This window comes from Theropithecus gelada, chromosome 8 (genome assembly GCF_003255815.1).
Source record: "Theropithecus gelada isolate Dixy chromosome 8, Tgel_1.0, whole genome shotgun sequence".
Classification (NCBI taxonomy): Eukaryota; Metazoa; Chordata; class Mammalia; order Primates; family Cercopithecidae; genus Theropithecus; species Theropithecus gelada.
The window spans coordinates 4,953,352-4,970,913 of record NC_037676.1 but is presented as its reverse complement, the minus strand read 5'-3'; the positions used below and the strand labels follow the sequence as shown (position 1 = coordinate 4,970,913).

Sequence of the window (17,562 nt, the reverse complement as noted above, 5' to 3'; positions counted from 1 at the left end):
CTTTTATAACTTACCTTAAATCTCACGACTTGTTCCAACCACCCCAGAGTCTGGCGTCAACTGTCATTGCGTGCTGCTCTTTCCAGCCTTTCTGGTTCAACTCTTAGCAAAAGCCATAATCTTCCTGCAGTCTGTTTCCTTTCTGCAATGACAAAATTGCCCAGGGAAAGGAAAAAGAACAGCATCTATCATCTTTCTTTTTAGCTCCCTGGTTTAAGGCTTTCTTTTCCCCCATGATGAAAAACTATAATCATTCTGCTTAGAAAGTACAGACCCCTAAGCCCACTTCCAAGAGAGGGATGGATTTTCAAGTCTGTTATCTCTACTTTCCCAGAGCCCAGGGGTCTCCCAGGCCAGAAGTTGACAGAACTGTCTTCATACACTTGAGACAACATCATGCCCATTTCCTTAAAACTAAGAACATAAGATGCTGATTTTTCTTACCAAATAAACCAAAAAACAAAAAAAAAAAACCCTTTCTTGTTCTTTCAAAAACTGTTTCACTGACAATGTTTCATATTACAAAATTGAAACTTGGAACTTTTGAACTGCAAATTTAGCAGAAAATGAAGCCATGCTCTTGTGGCTTTGCTTGTCACCTCTGCTCAGATGCCTCCCAGACCCCTCTCTAGCTGCAAACTGCACGCAAAACTGTTTCTCTAAAAGAAAACAAACTCCTGTTTTTCCTACTACGGCTACTGCTACTGCTATTGCTACACACACACACACACACACACACACACACACACAGAGAGAGAGAGAGAGAGAGAAAACACTTCTGACACCAAATGTAGGGTTTTTCTCACACCAAACAATTCTGCAGTTCACTGCAGACACCAGCCGAGTGTCCTACAATCCAATTCTGACACCACCTGCCTGGAGTTAGCAGGTGAAGGACTCAGCCCCACAAGCCTGCCCCCCTCCCTATGCCAGTTGCATGTCCCAGGTCTCCCTTCTAACTGACCAGCGGTAAATCAGGGGTTCCCACGACCTCCTCCTGGGATTTGTAACTTGCTAGAGCAGCTCACAAAACTCAGAGAATCACTTAACATTGACCAATTCATCACCAACGATATTATGAAAGGATGTAAAAGAACAGCCAGAGAAGAGGTGCACAGGGCCCGGGGCCGGGCAGCGGAGCACACTGAGCTTCCATGTCCTCTCAGGGGGCATCACCTCCTACACCAGAATGTGTTCAACCCCAAAGCTCCCGAACCCTGCAATGTCAGGATTTTTAAGGAGCTTCATTACATAGGCAGTATTGATGAAATCGTTGGCCATTGAGTGAACCCCAGACCTTGTGGGGGTGGGGCTGAAAGTTCCAGCCCTCCAAAGATCTGGCAAGTTCCTCCGGCACTCAGCCCCCAGCCTCCAGGAGCCACCTCACTAGCATACACTCAGGTAGGGTTGGAGAGGGCTTGTGATAAATGATGAAGGACATTCTTCTGCCTGCATCGCTAGGGGAATTCCAAGGGTTTTAGGGGCTCAGTGCTAGGAACCCGGGGCAGAAACCAAATACACATTTCTTGTTACAGCAGTGTCACCCCCTCACTCTGCCTAATTGGATGACTAGCTGCCCCGTCAGATTATGCCTATTTAAGCCAAGCCCCGATCCCCATGGCCAACCTCCTCTCCTTCCCAGCCAGCCCACTTCCCAAGCATAATAACTCTTCTGCCCCTGGCTGGAGAGCTGTACTGAGGCTTTCATCCTTCTCCACATGCTGCCTGCCAGTGCTGCTGCCTGTCTTTTGAGGGCTGCTTGAGGTTCACTACCCCTTTCTCCATTACCTCTGCGACCTGGCTAATCCACATCCTCCCCCACCCGTGCTCTTCAGCACCAGTGCCTGCCCTGCTCGGCACACGTCCTCATCCCTGCAGCCTCCACCCTGGTCTTCCTGACCCCCACTGCCTCCAGCACCGCTGGTTGTGGACCTGCTCTGGCTCTCTCTGCCCAGCTGGCTGGCCTGCCTCTGTTCCAACCTCCCCTGCCTGGCCTGGTGTTCTGGGCGCCACCTCCGCTCACATCGGCGCTTCACCTGCTTTTGCTATCTGCGCTTTCCATGTCCTGCTCCTTCTCCCAGCTGGTGGTGCCTCCGAGAAGAGGAATAAGAACCACCTGTGACCCCCGCAATGTCACGGGCATGGTGGGAGCAAAGGCAGAGGGTGTGAGTTTAGTGGGCATACGCCACTCTTGCAAGAAGTTTTGCTACAAAAAGATGCAAAGGAAGTGAAGAGGGAAGGGGTTTGCAGGGTGGGAGAAATAACAGCATTTTTGTTGTTTGTTGTTGTGACTGTTTTGAGCCAAAACATAACAAACAAGACAGAAGGAAGACCTGATGGAGCATGTCCTCGAGAAGATGAGAGGAGCGGGGTTGGCCTGGTGGGAGATCGGCCTTCCATGTGGGGGTTATGGGGGTTCCTGTCCAGCAGCCTGGGGTTCTGCGGAAGGCAGGCCTGCAGCAGGTGTCAGGTGCTGGGGAGCAGGAGACATCTCTGTTACTTCACTGTCCTCAGTGGGGAGCCATGGCTGAGCGTGAGAAAGGGCTTATAGGCTGAAGGCCAGGCAGTGGGAATGGGCAGTGAGGAGGGGAGGACGAGCCGGGTAGAAAGAGTGGTTAGAAACACAGAGGGCCACACGGCCAACGGTCAGGGGACTAGCACACCAGCCAGACCCACCCACGGCGCTGCCTGTGCAGAGACGCTCGGCATCTGAATTTAACCCGGGTCTTGGTTTGACTGAGCCCAACGTGGAGGGAAGGGCCAGGGAGTCACAGAGGGGTGGTGGGCTGGGTGCTGGTTTAGGGGCTAGGACATGGAGGGGTGAAGGCGGGAGGCAATCGCGTCCACTGGGCAGGGGCCCGGGGCTGCTGACAAGGGGAGAGGTGGTAGCTACAGAGGAAGCTGCTCGGGATTCTGCAGTTCCCCGGGGAGAGAGGAGCCCGAGAGCCTGGGGGGCGAGGGGGTTGGAAGAGGCACCTGTGGATGTCCTGAGACTTCCAGGAAGTGGGACAAGATCAGTGATGGAGACAGAGACAGCGTCATCAGGGCTGAGAGGAATGACAGTAACAGCGAGGTGAAGTGGGCGGCCCTGTCTGGCAGCACGGGGTTTGGAGCTGTCTTGTGGAGGGCAAGGGAACAGGATGCTTTGAGGTGGCAGCCAGGAGCAGGGATGGTTTTGATTGCAAATGGAAAAGGTTTGATGCAGAGTTTCTGGAGTCTTCCTGCCTTCCTGGTCTGAAGACCTTTTTTATTTTTACCGGATTGAGGTGATTATCAGAATAGTTAATGGTGTGCTCCGTTCCTATTTCTCTAGTTTTTCTAAGGTCCAGGGACTGCGGGCATCATTATTCCTTTTCCCCAGTGCCAATGACCAGTTAATTCCAACTTTGATGGACTCAGTGCAGGCCACATTGTCACGTGTAACTCTACACTGAGAATTATTTTAGAAAGTTAAACTCCTAAAAATGTTTTGTTTTTCCAAATGGTGGCCTCTGGGTCTGCCTTCACCTCTTTTGCAATGATCAGCACTAGGATCTGCTTTCAGAAACGGTTGTGCAGAGCCGGCGCTTTCACCAAAGCTTGGCCGCTTGGACAGGACTCACGATGGAGGACGGTCAGGTGTCCCAGGTTTCAGATGCCTGCATCCTCCCGTGGGTGGTGAGGGGCCTGCCTCCTTTATAGCTTTCCACTGCCAGGCTGGCGCCCCCTCCCCTCACCCCCATCTCCTCCAGAGGAAGACCAACTTAATCAAATCTTATCACAACTATAGCTGCCTCCTGGAGAAAGCCTGCCTTCTGTCCCCCTCTTGTCCCTCCCTGCGTGGAGGCAGGCCCTTTGTCCAGTGCCCATGTGGCTCGGTGGGTGGTCTTTCTAAGTCATCAGAGGAGATTAGCAAACACACATGTCTGTTGGCCTAAGGCCCAATCTGCAGGCAGCCTTATGAATAATCAACATGACTTGTCTCTATAGTTCAATGCCTGTATCTGCCTCTCAGTTGCTATTGAACCTGGGGGAAAAAAAGATGGATTATTCATTGAAAACCTCAAAACCTCCACAGCTGAGCTTTCTTACAAATGCCTGCGTGGCCCCCGAGGTATCTTAGTGTTCACCTCCCCGTTTGCACATAGGAAGCCAGTCACATTACTGGATTCCTGGTGAGTTTGACTTTTCATTCCGTCTTGAATCTCCCTCCCTTCCCCAACCCCATACCCTACCCTACTTCATTCCTTTTTCTTGGGTCTTCCTGATCTCAACCCCTCCGCCTGTCCTCCACGTTGCCTGAAAAGTGAGCCTCCTGACACCCGGATCCCCCTGTGGCCTCGTCTGCTCAGGTTTCTGAGGTCCCCAGTAACCATGCTCACACTGTGTAATCACGAGTGGTCTGGTCCACACCTCATCACTTGGCGTGCATGTAAATGTTTTAGCAAGTTAGCTCTTGCAATTATGACCTGCCGAACCCCTCGCCCCTCACTCCCAGTGACCCTGGGCTGCGTTCACACGTGCCGTGGGCCTTCAGACACCCAGGTCTCAGGACCTGAGGGGCTCCTGTGTGCTTTCCGTGAGGAACCGTGTTTCTGCTCACAACTCCGTATCACACACCAACATCATGAAGTCCTCCCTAAATGCCCCAAGCCCACTCCGGCTCCCACTTTTCTGTCCATGAAATGTCTGTAACTTCTAGAGTGTCCTGAAGAAGCAAAGACTGTGTCCCTCCATTTTTGTATCCTCAGAACTTAGCCTGATACTGACAGTGAAATGAGTTCACTTCACCACACAGCAAACGAACGTGCAGGTACTTCTGCAGGGAGTGCTGTGGGGACGAGTGCACTGGTTCTGTGGCTCAGCCCTGAGTTGGGGTCAGGAGACAGGCGCTGGGAAGAGGATTTTGTGTCTTAGGAAGCACAGGAAGGCCTTTCTAGGATCCAGAAAAAATGGAAAGTAGACCAATGTAAGCGTTAAAAGAACACATTTTATTTTATCTTTTAAATGTATGTACAGAGTACAATTGACTGTTTTGTATACAATTCTATGAGTTTTAACACATATAGATTAGTGTCACCACTAATTATAAGATTGTAGAGAACTGGGGAAAAAAAGGCGTGCATTAAGGAATGATATGGCATATTTGGGGGACAGAGAACAGGCTTGATGAGGACAGAGTCTATTTAAAAGAGACAGTGGACACTGCGATTGGAGGGGAAGGCAGGGTGGGGTTTTAGAGAACCCCGAGTGCTGGGCTACAGGATTCAATAAAGTTATTAATGAGATTGTCCGCATTGTGAATTCAGAAATATTTATGTCATACCTTGAGGAGGGTGTGAGTAGATTGTGCTGATAACTGCATAACTCTGACTAGACTAAGAACCACTGAGTTGCACCCAGAATTTGCATTACTGAGCACTTTACCAGTTAGGAAGGTTTCGCGTACTCCATACTTTAAATCTAAGGTGCCTTGACTGTAAGGCCTGCCCGTGTTTCCTGGACGGCTGAGAGGAAGAATGCAGTGAGTGAGAACTACAGCCTTGTAAGACACATCCTGTATTGTTGTTGAGATGGGAAAGTGCATCTTAAAACTGTTAGAGAGCCAAGAAGTGACTTTAAAGGGTGAGCTCTACCTAGAGGGAAAAGCAAATGCACTAATTGAAATCCAACCCCCTGGGCTGGAGTAAATGAACCATCAGCCACCCATGGGGCTTCCCTTCTTGGTGATGGATAAATAGCTGGGATTCCTTGAAGCTAGAAGCCGCAGGGAAATTCTGTTCTGCTTTGTCAACAACACAGTCTGCCTTAACGGACTTGTAGGTAAATAGATTTGGAGAGTCTGAGCTAAAACCCGTTAAATCAGATGAAGACACAAATGCAAGCACAGGCAATGTGTTTTAAAGCAAAGCTAATGTCCCTTCGGCCTTAACTGACAGACTTTCCTAGCAGTCCTCACCCTCTGCAACCCAGGGCTCCTAGGAGGAGCTCATGGCAGAGAAAGTCCTCTGGCTTCTGCCACTGCCTCCGCAACTTCTATGTACACGTCAGTGTATATCCATGGGTATGAAATGGCCATTTTATGTCACCATTAGCAGAGGAAAGCAGGAACTCTTTCAAACCCCACCCAAAATTCACTCTGACTATCAAGCAGTCGTGTTTATTTTGGAGGCCACTTAACCCTGGAGCAGCCCATAAGCTCCACTTAATCCCCTTTTCTTTCATGATTTCTTTTAAAGAGACATCTTGGGTTCTGTAGGGGAACATTTGTGCTTCATTGAAAAACTCCATTTGAGGCCTGCTCACGGCCTGCCAGCTTATCTGCTTGCAGCCTTCATTGCTTGGGAGCTGTTTTACAACTTTGTAAGTTGTAAAGAGCTGCTGGCGATGCAAACGTGCCTGTCTACGAGCAGGAAATGAATTCTGTCTGGTAGAGGGAATGCTCCCTACCTTGTAGGAAAGCCAACTTTTTTTGTCCATTCGCAAGTTTATTTCAGTATTTCTCATGTATAAATGTGTTCTTCAGATTGTCCTTTGAACCAGTTATAGCATCTGAGTTACGTAAAATGAATACACTGTGTTTATTTTATACCTGTATGAAAGCTATGTTTTTTGTTTTTTGTTTTTTTGAGACGGACTCTCGCTCTGTCACCCAGGCTGGAGTGCACTGGCGCGATCTCGGCTCACTGCAACCTCCTCCTCCCGGGTTCAAGCAATTCTCCTGCCTCAGCTTCCTGAAAGTTATGATTTTTTGAAAAATTATCTTTTCACTGTTTTTAGCTAGAAACTCCTGGGCCAATATATAAATAGATGAGGTTATCTCTGAGGTTCTCATTGAGGTAACAACAAAAATAAAACAGCACGATGCTACCCAGCTATTGTTCCCCAACTTACGCCTGTCCCCTCCACATGTCCTGCATGCACTCCTGTTTCTGGGGTGTGTGCGTGCGTGTGTGTTTGCGTGTGTGTGTAAAGGTTTGCAGTGAAATTATAATCATTGGTTTTTTGTTGGGGGTGGGGAGTTGTTTTGTTTTGAGACAGGGTCTCACTCTGTCGCCCAGGCTGGAGTGCAGTGTCACAATCACAGTTCACTGCAGCCTCAACGTCCTGGGCTCAACTGATCCTCCCACCTCAGCCTCCCAAGTAGCGGGAACTATAGGCATGTGACACCACGCCAGTCTTGCTTATCTATCTATCTATCTATCTATCTATCTATCTATCTATCTATCTAGATAGGGTCTCCCTATGTTGCCCAGGCTGGTCTCAAACTCCTGGACTTAAGGAATCCAACTGCCTCAGCCTCCCAAAGTGCTGGGATTACAGCTGTTAGCCACTTTGCCCAGCTAAAATTAGAGTTTAGAGCACATTGCTGTAAATTGCGATTACCAAGGGGATTGAAAAATCAATGAAAATAATCAACAGCAAGTTGACTTCAGAATCTGTGCCTTTGAGGCTTTTCCCCTTAATCTCCAGGTAACACATAGGCTCCCTGGCGAGAGCCAGTGGTGACACAGTGAGAACACCGTCTGCTGCATCTAATGTTTACAGCTTGTAATTCACAACTAACTTTTAAAAATGTACCAGCGTTGGGGCAATGGTGCTTTGCTGGATAGGAAAATTGGCCAACATCAGAATTCTGAAGGCAATGTCATGGCACAAAGAAACTAGCTACTGAAATCACATCCTAAACATCCAAGAGGTTGACTTCCTTTTCTACTGCATTAGAAAAAGGTTTATTTACTGTTTATCCATACAGTAAGATAGAGATTTGATCTCATTTTTTGGTTAAGAACAACCATATCAAAGTGTGTGTGTGTGTGTGTGTGTGCATTTTACAGAATTTTTAAAAATACACAGAGAACTCTTCACAGTTGTTAACTCTGGTAAATGGCAGGGGAGGCAGGGGTGAGAACTGATCTATTATTCATAGTCTCAACGATGAACAAGATATTTCCAAAACTAGGCAGATTATTTAAAATTATTATTATTAGGATACTTTGGGCTTCTAGAAACAAAAACTTAACAAAAAAGTCACTTAAAGAATTTAGGTTTGTTTTTTTTTCTGACATAAAAACAAAATAAAGGATGATTTCAGTTTGGTTTGTCAGTAACTTAGAAGTGTTTTTCAGGACCCAGAGCTTTCCGCCTTCCCACTGGGCCATTTTCAGCGTGTCCCGTGGCCTCTGGGGGCTTCAGTGATCCAGGCATCACATTAGACGTGACAGTGCCAAGCAAAGAAGAGAAGTATTTCTGCTTATGCATCTGTTTATAATAGTGAGAAAAACTCCCTCAGAATCCCACCAGCGATTGATTCTCAGGTCGCACTGGCCAGGATTGAGGCCAGCTGTGCCATGCTTAGCTCAGTCATTTGCATTGTGATCACCGTGATTAGCTTGAACCAATCCTGGGACTTCTCCTTGGGCTTGAACACATGGCCAGGTGGAGGTTGGTGCCCCCAGAAAAAGTCTTTGTTCTGCCAACAAAGAAGACACAGACAACAGTGTCTAACAGGAAAAGTCCCTTTTTACTTCATACCCTTCCGTAGTATTGCTTCAACAATCAAATACTTTATTTTATTTTATTTTTTGAGATACAGTCCTACTGTGTCACCCCGGCTGGAGCACAGTGATACCATGTCTACTCACTGCAACCTCTGCCTCCTGGATTCAAGCGATTCTCCTGCCTCAGCCTCCTGAGTAGCTGGGATTACAGACGCCCACCAAAATGCCCAGCTAGTTTTTGTATTTTTAGTAGAGATGGGGTTTCTCCATGTTGGTCAGACCAGTCTCGAACTCCTGACCTCAAGTGATCCATTCACCTTGGCCTCCCAAAGTGCTGGGATTATGCTGGGATTACAGGCGTGAGCTACCGCTCCTGGCCTTTTTTTTCTTACATAGAGTTTTGCTCGTTGCCCAGGCTGGAGTGCAGTGGCATGATCTCGGCTCACTGCAAGCTCCACCTCCCAGGTTCACACCATTCTCCTGCCTCAGCTTCCTGAGTAACTGGGACTACAGGCGCCCGCCACCACGCCCGGCTAATTTTTTGTATTTTTAGTAGAGATGGGGTTTCGCTGTGTTAGCCAGGATGGTTTTGATCTCCTGACCTCATGATCTACCCACCTCAGCCTCCCAAAGTGCTGGGATTACAGGTGTGAGCCACCACACCCGGCCCCACGCCTGGCTAATTTTTTGTATTTTTAGTAGAGACAGAGTTTCACCGTGTTAGCCAGGATGATCTTGATCTCCTGACCTTGTGATCTGCCCACCTCAGCCTCCCAAAGTGCTGGGATTACAGGCGTGAGCCACCGCACCTGGCCAAATACTTTCATAGTTAACTTTTTTTTTTTTTTTTTTTTTTTTTTTTTGAGACGGAGTCTCGCTCTGCCGCCCAGGCTGGAGTGCAGTGGCCGGATCTCAGCTCACTGCAAGCTCCGCCTCCCGGGTTCATGCCATTCTCCTGCCTCAGTCTCCCGAGTAGCTGGGACTACAGGCGCCCGCCACCGCGCCCGGCTAGTTTTTTGTATTTTTTAGTAGAGACGGGGTTTCAACGTGTTAGCCAGGATGGTCTCGATCTCCTGACCTCGTGATCCGCCCGTCTCGGCCTCCCAAAGTGCTGGGATTACAGGCTTGAGCCACCGCGCCCGGCCTCATAGTTAACTTTTTGATTGTGTGTGTGTCATACTTTAAGACAAAAGATATTCTTTCTTGATCCCGTTTCCATGCAGCTTGGCCCCGTGATTCTAGGGACCATGGCTTTTTCTCGCAGTGTGACTCACAGTTTGCCAAAGCAAATCTCTTGTCTTGCATCAGCTCAGTCTCTTTGTCTGCAAATTAAATCAATAGCCCTTTTTACAGCCTATCTCCCAGGACATATTGCTAAAAATACTCACAAAGTCACCATCCAGGAAGAATCATTTGCCCCTGCTGCCACTGTCTCCTGGAAGTCACATGAAAGTTGCTGAGGCTCGGTATTTATTATGCTGTAAAATTCAACACAAGGGAAGAGAAAAAGCAAATTCCATGAGCAGATTTAAGTGTATTGGATCTAATCCATTGATGCTGCAGCTATATTTTCACAGTAGGATCCTCTTTTGTTAAATATTACAGTAGTATGAAAACCTAGCAGAAAAACAGTTCACCGTTTCTCTGATTTTGTGAGCGATGTGGGCTGTGGAACTTACTCTTTGCTGCTCTTCCCCCAACTCCACTCTACCCCTACCTCCAAGTAAAGTACCCCTACCTCCAAGGTCAGCCTTGTCTGCTGCCCCTGACTAAGATGACCCCAACCTCACTGCACCCCAGGTTATACTCCTCTGAGAAGGCCCCTTCATCCCTCCCCTCACATACATCCCCTCAAATCTCTAATTTGTGTGAACCATTAATTTCAGATATTACAGGGAAAATATGCAAAACAAAATGTGGATGGCACATAACCCACAGCATCTCTCAGAGGGTGTTTATACTCAAAAAGAAGTCTTTACCAACCCATAGTTAGGAAAATGCGTGTTCAGAATAACTAGGCCTTCCCACAGTCCTCTGGGTCAACCAGATGACCACACGTTGCCAGAATGAGAAGCAGAGCAGCTTCACATCCCAGTTTCTGAAATGTTTCCCAACAGCTCATTGAAACAACCTCGAGACACCTCTCTCCCGCAAACCCAGTGTGTTTTGGGAACGGCTCTAGGAATTCTCCTTCTGCATTGCCTCACTGTCCCTTTCCCCGTCCAAACCATGGTATTGGATTTACAGCATTTCTTAGATTCTATAAAAGTCCTTTTCTGCCAAAGCCTGAAGCACGCTGGATTGAATGACTCTCTTCCAGCACAGCCGGCATTTGCAGTGCATTAGAATCTTGCCGTCACTTGCACACATCACCAAGTTACTTTAGCCGGAGTTCAGCCTAGCTACGGCTCTGCTCTGCTCTGCTGACAGTTGCTTTTCAATATTTTGTTTGAAGATTTGTAGTAATTCAAAGGTCTACACTTTTTTTTTTTCCCCCTAATTTATTTCCTTGGAGTTTTACTCATGGATACTTCAGAAAATGTCAGTTTTATGTCATTAATGTCATCATCTTCTCTGGGTTCTCAGAATTTGAAATTCACAGGAGCATGGCAGCCTTACATTCAGTCTGTTCTTTTCCTAAAAAAGGAAGCAAACCGCAACAGTTCACCTACGCTATGGAGACTGAAGTGGTCCCACCTCTGTAATTCTCTCTGTCTGCCCCACAGCTGTGCCGAAGGGAGTGCCACTTGTCTGCAGGGCCGTACCGCGGAACCCTCTTTGCCGACCAGCCAGTGATGTTTGTCTCGCCTGCCAGCAGCCCCCCAGTGGCCAAGCTCTGTGAACTAGTCCACCTGTGTGGAGGCCGGGTCAGCCAAGTCCCCCGCCAGGCCAGCATCGTCATCGGGCCCTACAGCGGAAAGAAGAAAGCAACAGTCAAGTATCTGTCGGAGAAATGGGTCTTAGGTAAGAATCTAGGCACAGAGACACTGTTGTGTGGTCCAGATCTATGAACAGGTTTCCAGGGAGGGCGGCGCCACGCTCACACCCCTTTCCACGCAGCTGGGGCACCTGGGTTGATGTCTCAGCCTCCAGCATCTGCCCTGGCAGCGTCATGTGGTCACCCTTGGCATTCCCACTCCTTGCTGTCAGCAGCAGCACAGTTCACAAGGAAATGGGAACTCTAACTGGACTCCCCACTTGACTTTCCTGGCTCATGTGAAAAACCCAGTCCACCCAAAGCCACCCCAAGCCACCCCTGTGGGCACAGGCTCTCCAGGCACCCACTTAGACCCTCCCTCCCCAGTGCCTCCTTGTCCTACTTCAAGAGTCCCTGGCAGCGCCCAGCGTTAGGGCCCAAGCCCCCGTCCCTGTCATCCCCTCTCCCAGGTACATCTCATGATCACTCCGTCTGCTCATGTGCTCGAAGGGCGTTAAAGACGTAAAAGGACTCCATCTTTTATTTCACAAAGTGAGCACAGTGTGACCGTAATGTCCCGCTCTGGCATTCATGGAGTTGCGCCAGGTGCTGTGTGCAATTCTGGGGAGGAAGAGGTGGTAGGAGCTGAGCTGTGACTGGAGGAGGCTGGATCCACGCCATTCTCACATGCGGGCTCCGGGAGACTTGCAGGTGATCCCCGGAGAAGGGGGTTGAGGAAGAGTGTGAAGCAAGGATGGCCTGGGGAATGTGGAGGAGGCAGGGGCAGCATCTGTGCCACAACTTACGCACCCTGTGGTGGAGTCACGCGTGGCAGGACAAGCCTAGGGCTCCACTGTGGGTAAACCCCACATCGTCCTCCACAGGGTTGTGATAAACATGTTAGTTTGCTTGGGCTGCCATCACAAAATACTACAGGCTGGGTGGCTTCAACAACACACACTGTCTGTCAGTTCTGGAGGCTGGAGGTCTAAGAGGGGGTATCGGCAGCGTTGGTTTCTCCTGAGCTTGCAGACAGCTGCCTTCTTCCTGTGATCTCACGTGGCCTTTCCTCCATGCACACACATCTCTGGTGTCTCTGTGTGTGTCCAAATTTTCTCTTCTCTAAGGATACCAATCAGATTGGTTAGGGCTCACCCAGTGGCATAGTTTTATTTGCTTTTATTTATTTTTTTGAGACAGCATCTCGCTGTGTCACCCAGGCTGGAGTGCAGTAGCATGATCACGGCTCACTGCAGCCTCAACCTCTCTGGCTCAAGTGATTCTCCTGCCTCAGCCTCCCAAGTAGCTGGAACTACAGGTGCATGCCACCACGCCCAGCTTTTTTTTTTCTGTAGAGATGGGGTTTCCCCGTGTTGCCCAGTATGGTCTCAAACTCCGGGGCTCAAGCAATCCTTCTGCTTTGGCTTCCCAAAATGCTGGCATTACGGGTGTGAGCCACTGCACCCAGCCCCAGTGGCATCATTTTAACTTGTCTTATTCAAGGCGCCATCTCCAAATACAGTCTCATCCTGAGTTACCGAGGGTTAAGACATTGACATATGAATTTTGGCCAGACACAGTTCAGCCCATAACAATGAATCACTCCAGTTTCAGCACCTGGGGCCAAGATCCTTACCTGGCTTTAGAGGTGCATCCTCCCTCTCTCTCTCCCATTCTCTCATTCTTTTTCTCTCTCTTTGCTTCCATCTCTTTCCATGTTTCTTATTCAGTCTCCTTTCTTAGTACTTCTGCTTGTCTCTAAATCCTAAACTTCTGGCTTTTCTCACCCCCTGTTAAACATTATCCTTTAATAGACAAGTAGATACTGTGTTTGTCCAAGTTACATTCACAGCTAACTATGGACATTTTACAAACATCTCTTACATGACTGATGGTCATCCTTTCATATATTTTAAAAGCGTGGCAATCAAAAGTAATTTTTTACTCTGGTGCAGAGTAATTCATCTTTTGCCTGGAAACTAACTTCCAAAAAAAAAAAACTATGATTTTAGCTACAGTCCAAAAGCTAAGAGGCTGTTTACTGTTTTCTAAATGCCAAGAATATAACCTTCAAAACATCCTATGTTCTGAAACAGAGGTTGTTGTTTTGTTTTTTTGGAAAAGTGTATTATCAGAATTCCACTGACTGCAGAACAGAACTGGGCCTGAAGGCGTGTCTGGCCAGCTGACGGAACTGTGCACGCGACTGATATCCACAGCCTACCAACAGGCAGTCTTTTTGGAGTTTGGAAAGCGTGTGCCGTGCAGGGCCGAGCTTGCCTCTGTTTCCAGGTTGGGTGGCTCTGACGGCTCCTTCCTGTGGCTCCTGCATCCTTGTGTAGAGTCACGCTTGCTCGGCGGCTGCTCACTTCCTCCGGTTGTTTTGTCGCTCGGCTCTCCCGCCCGTGGGTTTTCAGGAGGTGAATGTCTATCTGCTTAACCCCAAGGCTTCGCTCCCACAAAGCCCTTCAAAGTTCTCTGACTCCCAGGGCTGGGCCACAGGCCCCAGCCTCTTTTTCTTTCCTCCTGTAACGTGTGTCCTGTTTCTGATTTCTCACCAATTACGCCATCTGCGTGTGCCCTTGGTAACATCTGGGTATTGTGTGTGCTGCAGCCTTCACCCATGTCAGACGAGTCCCCTCACTCGCCGGCCACTGGACCCCAGTGTAGTGGGCGTCTCCAGTACCAGGCCTCTCCAGCCCACACTCTCTGGGATGTAAGATCACATAGTTTGCAAGTATTTATTGGCTTGTTATTTTTCTTTTTGTGAATTGAATTCCAATCCAGTAGCTCCAGCTATGTACAAATAAAGGAAGGTTTATTTTTCTGTCCATACATACACTTGTAAACCTACAGAACACACAGTCCAGGGCATTGCATTTCCTGCCTCATCCAGGTCCAGGTTGGCCATTTGCTTATTCTCTAACCAGAAGCAAATCATATACTTTTCTTTTTTTTTTTTTTTTTCCTGAGATGGAGTCTCGCTCTGTCACCAGGCTGGAGTGTGCAGTGGTGAGATCTCAACTCACTGCAACCTCCACCTCCTGGATTCAAGTGATTCTCCTGCCTCAGCCTTCCCAGTAGCGGCACCTGCCACCATGCCTAGGTAATTTTTGTATTTTTAGTAGAGATGAGGTTTCACCATGTTTGCCAGGCTGGTCTCAAACTCCCAACCTCAAGTGATCCTCCTGCCTCAGCCTCCCGAAGTGCTGGGATTACAGGCGTGAGCCACTGTGCCTAGCTGAAATCACCTGTTTTCTGTGGAATGCATTTACTTCATGTATAAAACAGAGTGATAACCTCTACCTAGCTTACCCCACATGTTGGTTAAAGGAGAAAACAGAGAATGCAAATGCCCTGTGGCAGACACAGGCTTGTTCAGTATGGCAGATAGACAGTATCCACGGATGTGTCATCATCCCTTCAACAAAGCACATTGTGTCTTTTGGAGACTTTTTTTCCTCCCATTGCTTTCCATTACAACAAATGCTTCTCTGGACAATATTTCATTCTCAAAATATTGCAATATTGAAAAACTAGGAATATATCAAACCATTTTAAAGCATCAAATTGAAAGAAAAACTTATTTTGTTTAAGTTAAATTATGAAAAGACAATACTCAAAAAAAAAATCAATTAAATTTATTCAAACTGGAATATTAACTGCTGTGTAAGATAGGGTCCCTGGGCATCTAAGAGTAATTTGAGCCAGGCATGGTGGCCCATGCCTGTTGTCCTAGCTACATGGGAGCTTGGCTGGAGCCCAGAAGTTCAAGGCTGCGGTGAGCTATGATCCCACCACTGTACTCCAGCCTAGGCAACAGAGCAAGACCCCATCTCTAAAAAGGAAAAAAAAAGAATCATTTTTCAGTACCTTCATATTGTTTCTGTATCTTACAGTCTTGTTTTGCAGACGTCGTAAAGTCACAGGGGGTGGAGAACCAGGAGGTTTTTTTTAGCCACTAGGAACCTCTCTGAGAAGTTTCTTTTCTTTTCCTTTCTTTATTATTATTAGTTTTTTTTGGCCAGAGGAGTGAAAGGAAGGTAGGCACTAAAACCACAGCCCTTCCCCTGGGACTGCAGCATCCTAGCACCACCGTCCTCCCACAAGCCTTTTGTTCCTGCATGGTCTGTATCTCAAGACCAACAACTCCGTATCTACGAACATAAAAATTGTTAGTGAATATTTTACTTGTAAGAATTTCTTTCGACCTCAGCTCTGAGGTGACCCTCAGCTCGCCCACCACCCCAGCTGGCCCACCTTGCTGGCATAGAACAGGGGGTGGAGGTGTGAAGTCACCAAACAGGGCTCAGCATACAAAATGTAAGCCGCGCCTCACTCACTGGCTCCCTGGAGAATTTCATCCGCGCCGCATTGCCTAATAACGGGGTTATCGGAAAGGTCATGATTGCGTTCCCTATTCATTCCCTGGAGTCTTTTTTCCCTGAAACTGTATTGTACTTGGGCCAAGATTCTTGATGAATCATTCAACCAGAAGGAGAAATGGGGTTGTTGTTGGTTTTTTTTTTTTTTTTTTTTTCTTTTTGAGAGAGAGCACATTTGTGGGTGGTTGAATATGGAAAAAAATAAACAGGAAAACAAAAATGAAATTCCCGGCCCTAGGAAATAAAATGTTACCTTTACCTGATATTGGTAACATATTATATTTGAAAGCATTTGCTAATGATTGCATTTTCCCCCCAACACTCCCATGACATATAATTCCCATTTTACAAGTCACGAAACGAAGACCCTGGGGTCTGAAGGAACTCGGCTGGGGTGAGGATGTTAGCCCTTGGGCGGAGCTCTGAGCCCCGGCACGGTCCTCAAGGGTCTGTGACATTTGTGCTGTGGTCAGCTCTGTGCACTCTTCCCTCCCTGCTGCTGTTATCACGAAAGGCTGGCTTGGCCTTTCTCATAGGCGTATTTCCACTTTCAGCGCCCTTTTATTGTCTGGGCTCCATTCAAGTGATAAGACATACATTTATGCTATTGTGGGAACATAATGTAATATTCTCAACAGCATTGCCAAAAAAAAAAAAGGTTTAGCCTCCGCATGATTTCCTTATAACTTATAAAGAAAATTTGGTTTGAACATGTCCCCATGTCGATGTTTTCAGGAAAAAGATCCGATAGCATGCAGGCCTTCTCATGCTAGCCTGGCTCATTCGTCGTTTCCCCTAACGACTGACCAGAAAAATGCACGATGCTCCCATGGGGCCACTCGGGAGGCCTCAGGCCTTCAGGCTTCCTGATTCAATAGATACATGAGGCTTGATCAGAGTCACCGCAGTCCACATTTCCATTGCCTCAATAAGGAACCAGTCGCAGAGAGGGAAGGCCGTCTGCAGAAGTTGTGGCAAGTGGCAGAGAGGAGAGTGAGGATGGGGACTGCCCCCTTCCATCCTCTGTCCTCCAAGGACGGCCTCATTTTATCCCCACCCAGATTTCCACACCCAGGAGCTCAGCAACCAATCAGAAAATGTTTGTAGATTTCAAAGACATAATTCAGACAATATGAAGAATTATTTTTCCTTTGAGTTGTTCTCAAAACAGATGAACTCTACCAGGATATAAATGAATGAGAACTAAAACTGGTGGAATTTGGTAATGTCAACATCTGATATGTTTAGGCTTTTAAATATGTATATATCCGCCAGGCACAGTGGCCCATGCCTGTAATCCCAGCACTTTAGGAGGCCAAGGCAGGTGGGTCGTTTGAGCCCAGCAATTCAAGTCCAGCCTGGGCAACATGGTGAAATCTCGTCTATACAAAAAATTACAATAATTAGTGGGCATGGTGGTGCAAGCCTATAGTTCCAGCTACATGGGAGGCTAAGGTGGAGGATCACCTGAGCTCAGGGAGGTCAGTGCTACAGTGAGCTGTGATCACATCACTGCATTCCAGCCTGTGCAACAGAGTGAGACTCTGTCTCCAAAAAAAAAATATATATATATATATATATATATATGTACACACACACACACACACACACATAATATATATATATTTAAAAAATTAACTGCTAGCTCCTAAAACAGTATTTCACCATTAGCTTTGGAAAGGTTTGCTCAGAAAATGAATTTCTAAGCACTCCCTTTATTGCATTTATTGGCCAAACTAATGTTCCTAGATGGTTATCTTTGAAATTTCCTAAACTTTTG

The 17,562-nt window shown here is 47.5% G+C and overlaps 1 protein-coding gene across 3 annotated transcripts in view; it reads left to right on the top strand.

The window, feature by feature from the left end:
• The window catches only part of MCPH1 (microcephalin 1), a 241,095-nt gene that overhangs the window by 203,124 nt on the left and 20,409 nt on the right, over positions 1 to 17,562 (top strand). For 2 of the 3 annotated variants that reach the window (XM_025393866.1, XM_025393867.1), the window contains one exon: positions 11,207 to 11,444. In XM_025393866.1, coding sequence (XP_025249651.1) covers positions 11,207 to 11,444 — 238 coding nt within the window. Of the gene's footprint in view, positions 1 to 11,206; positions 11,445 to 14,370; positions 14,504 to 17,562 lie in introns of all 3 variants that reach the window. The other variant, XM_025393865.1, reaches the window with a different exon arrangement.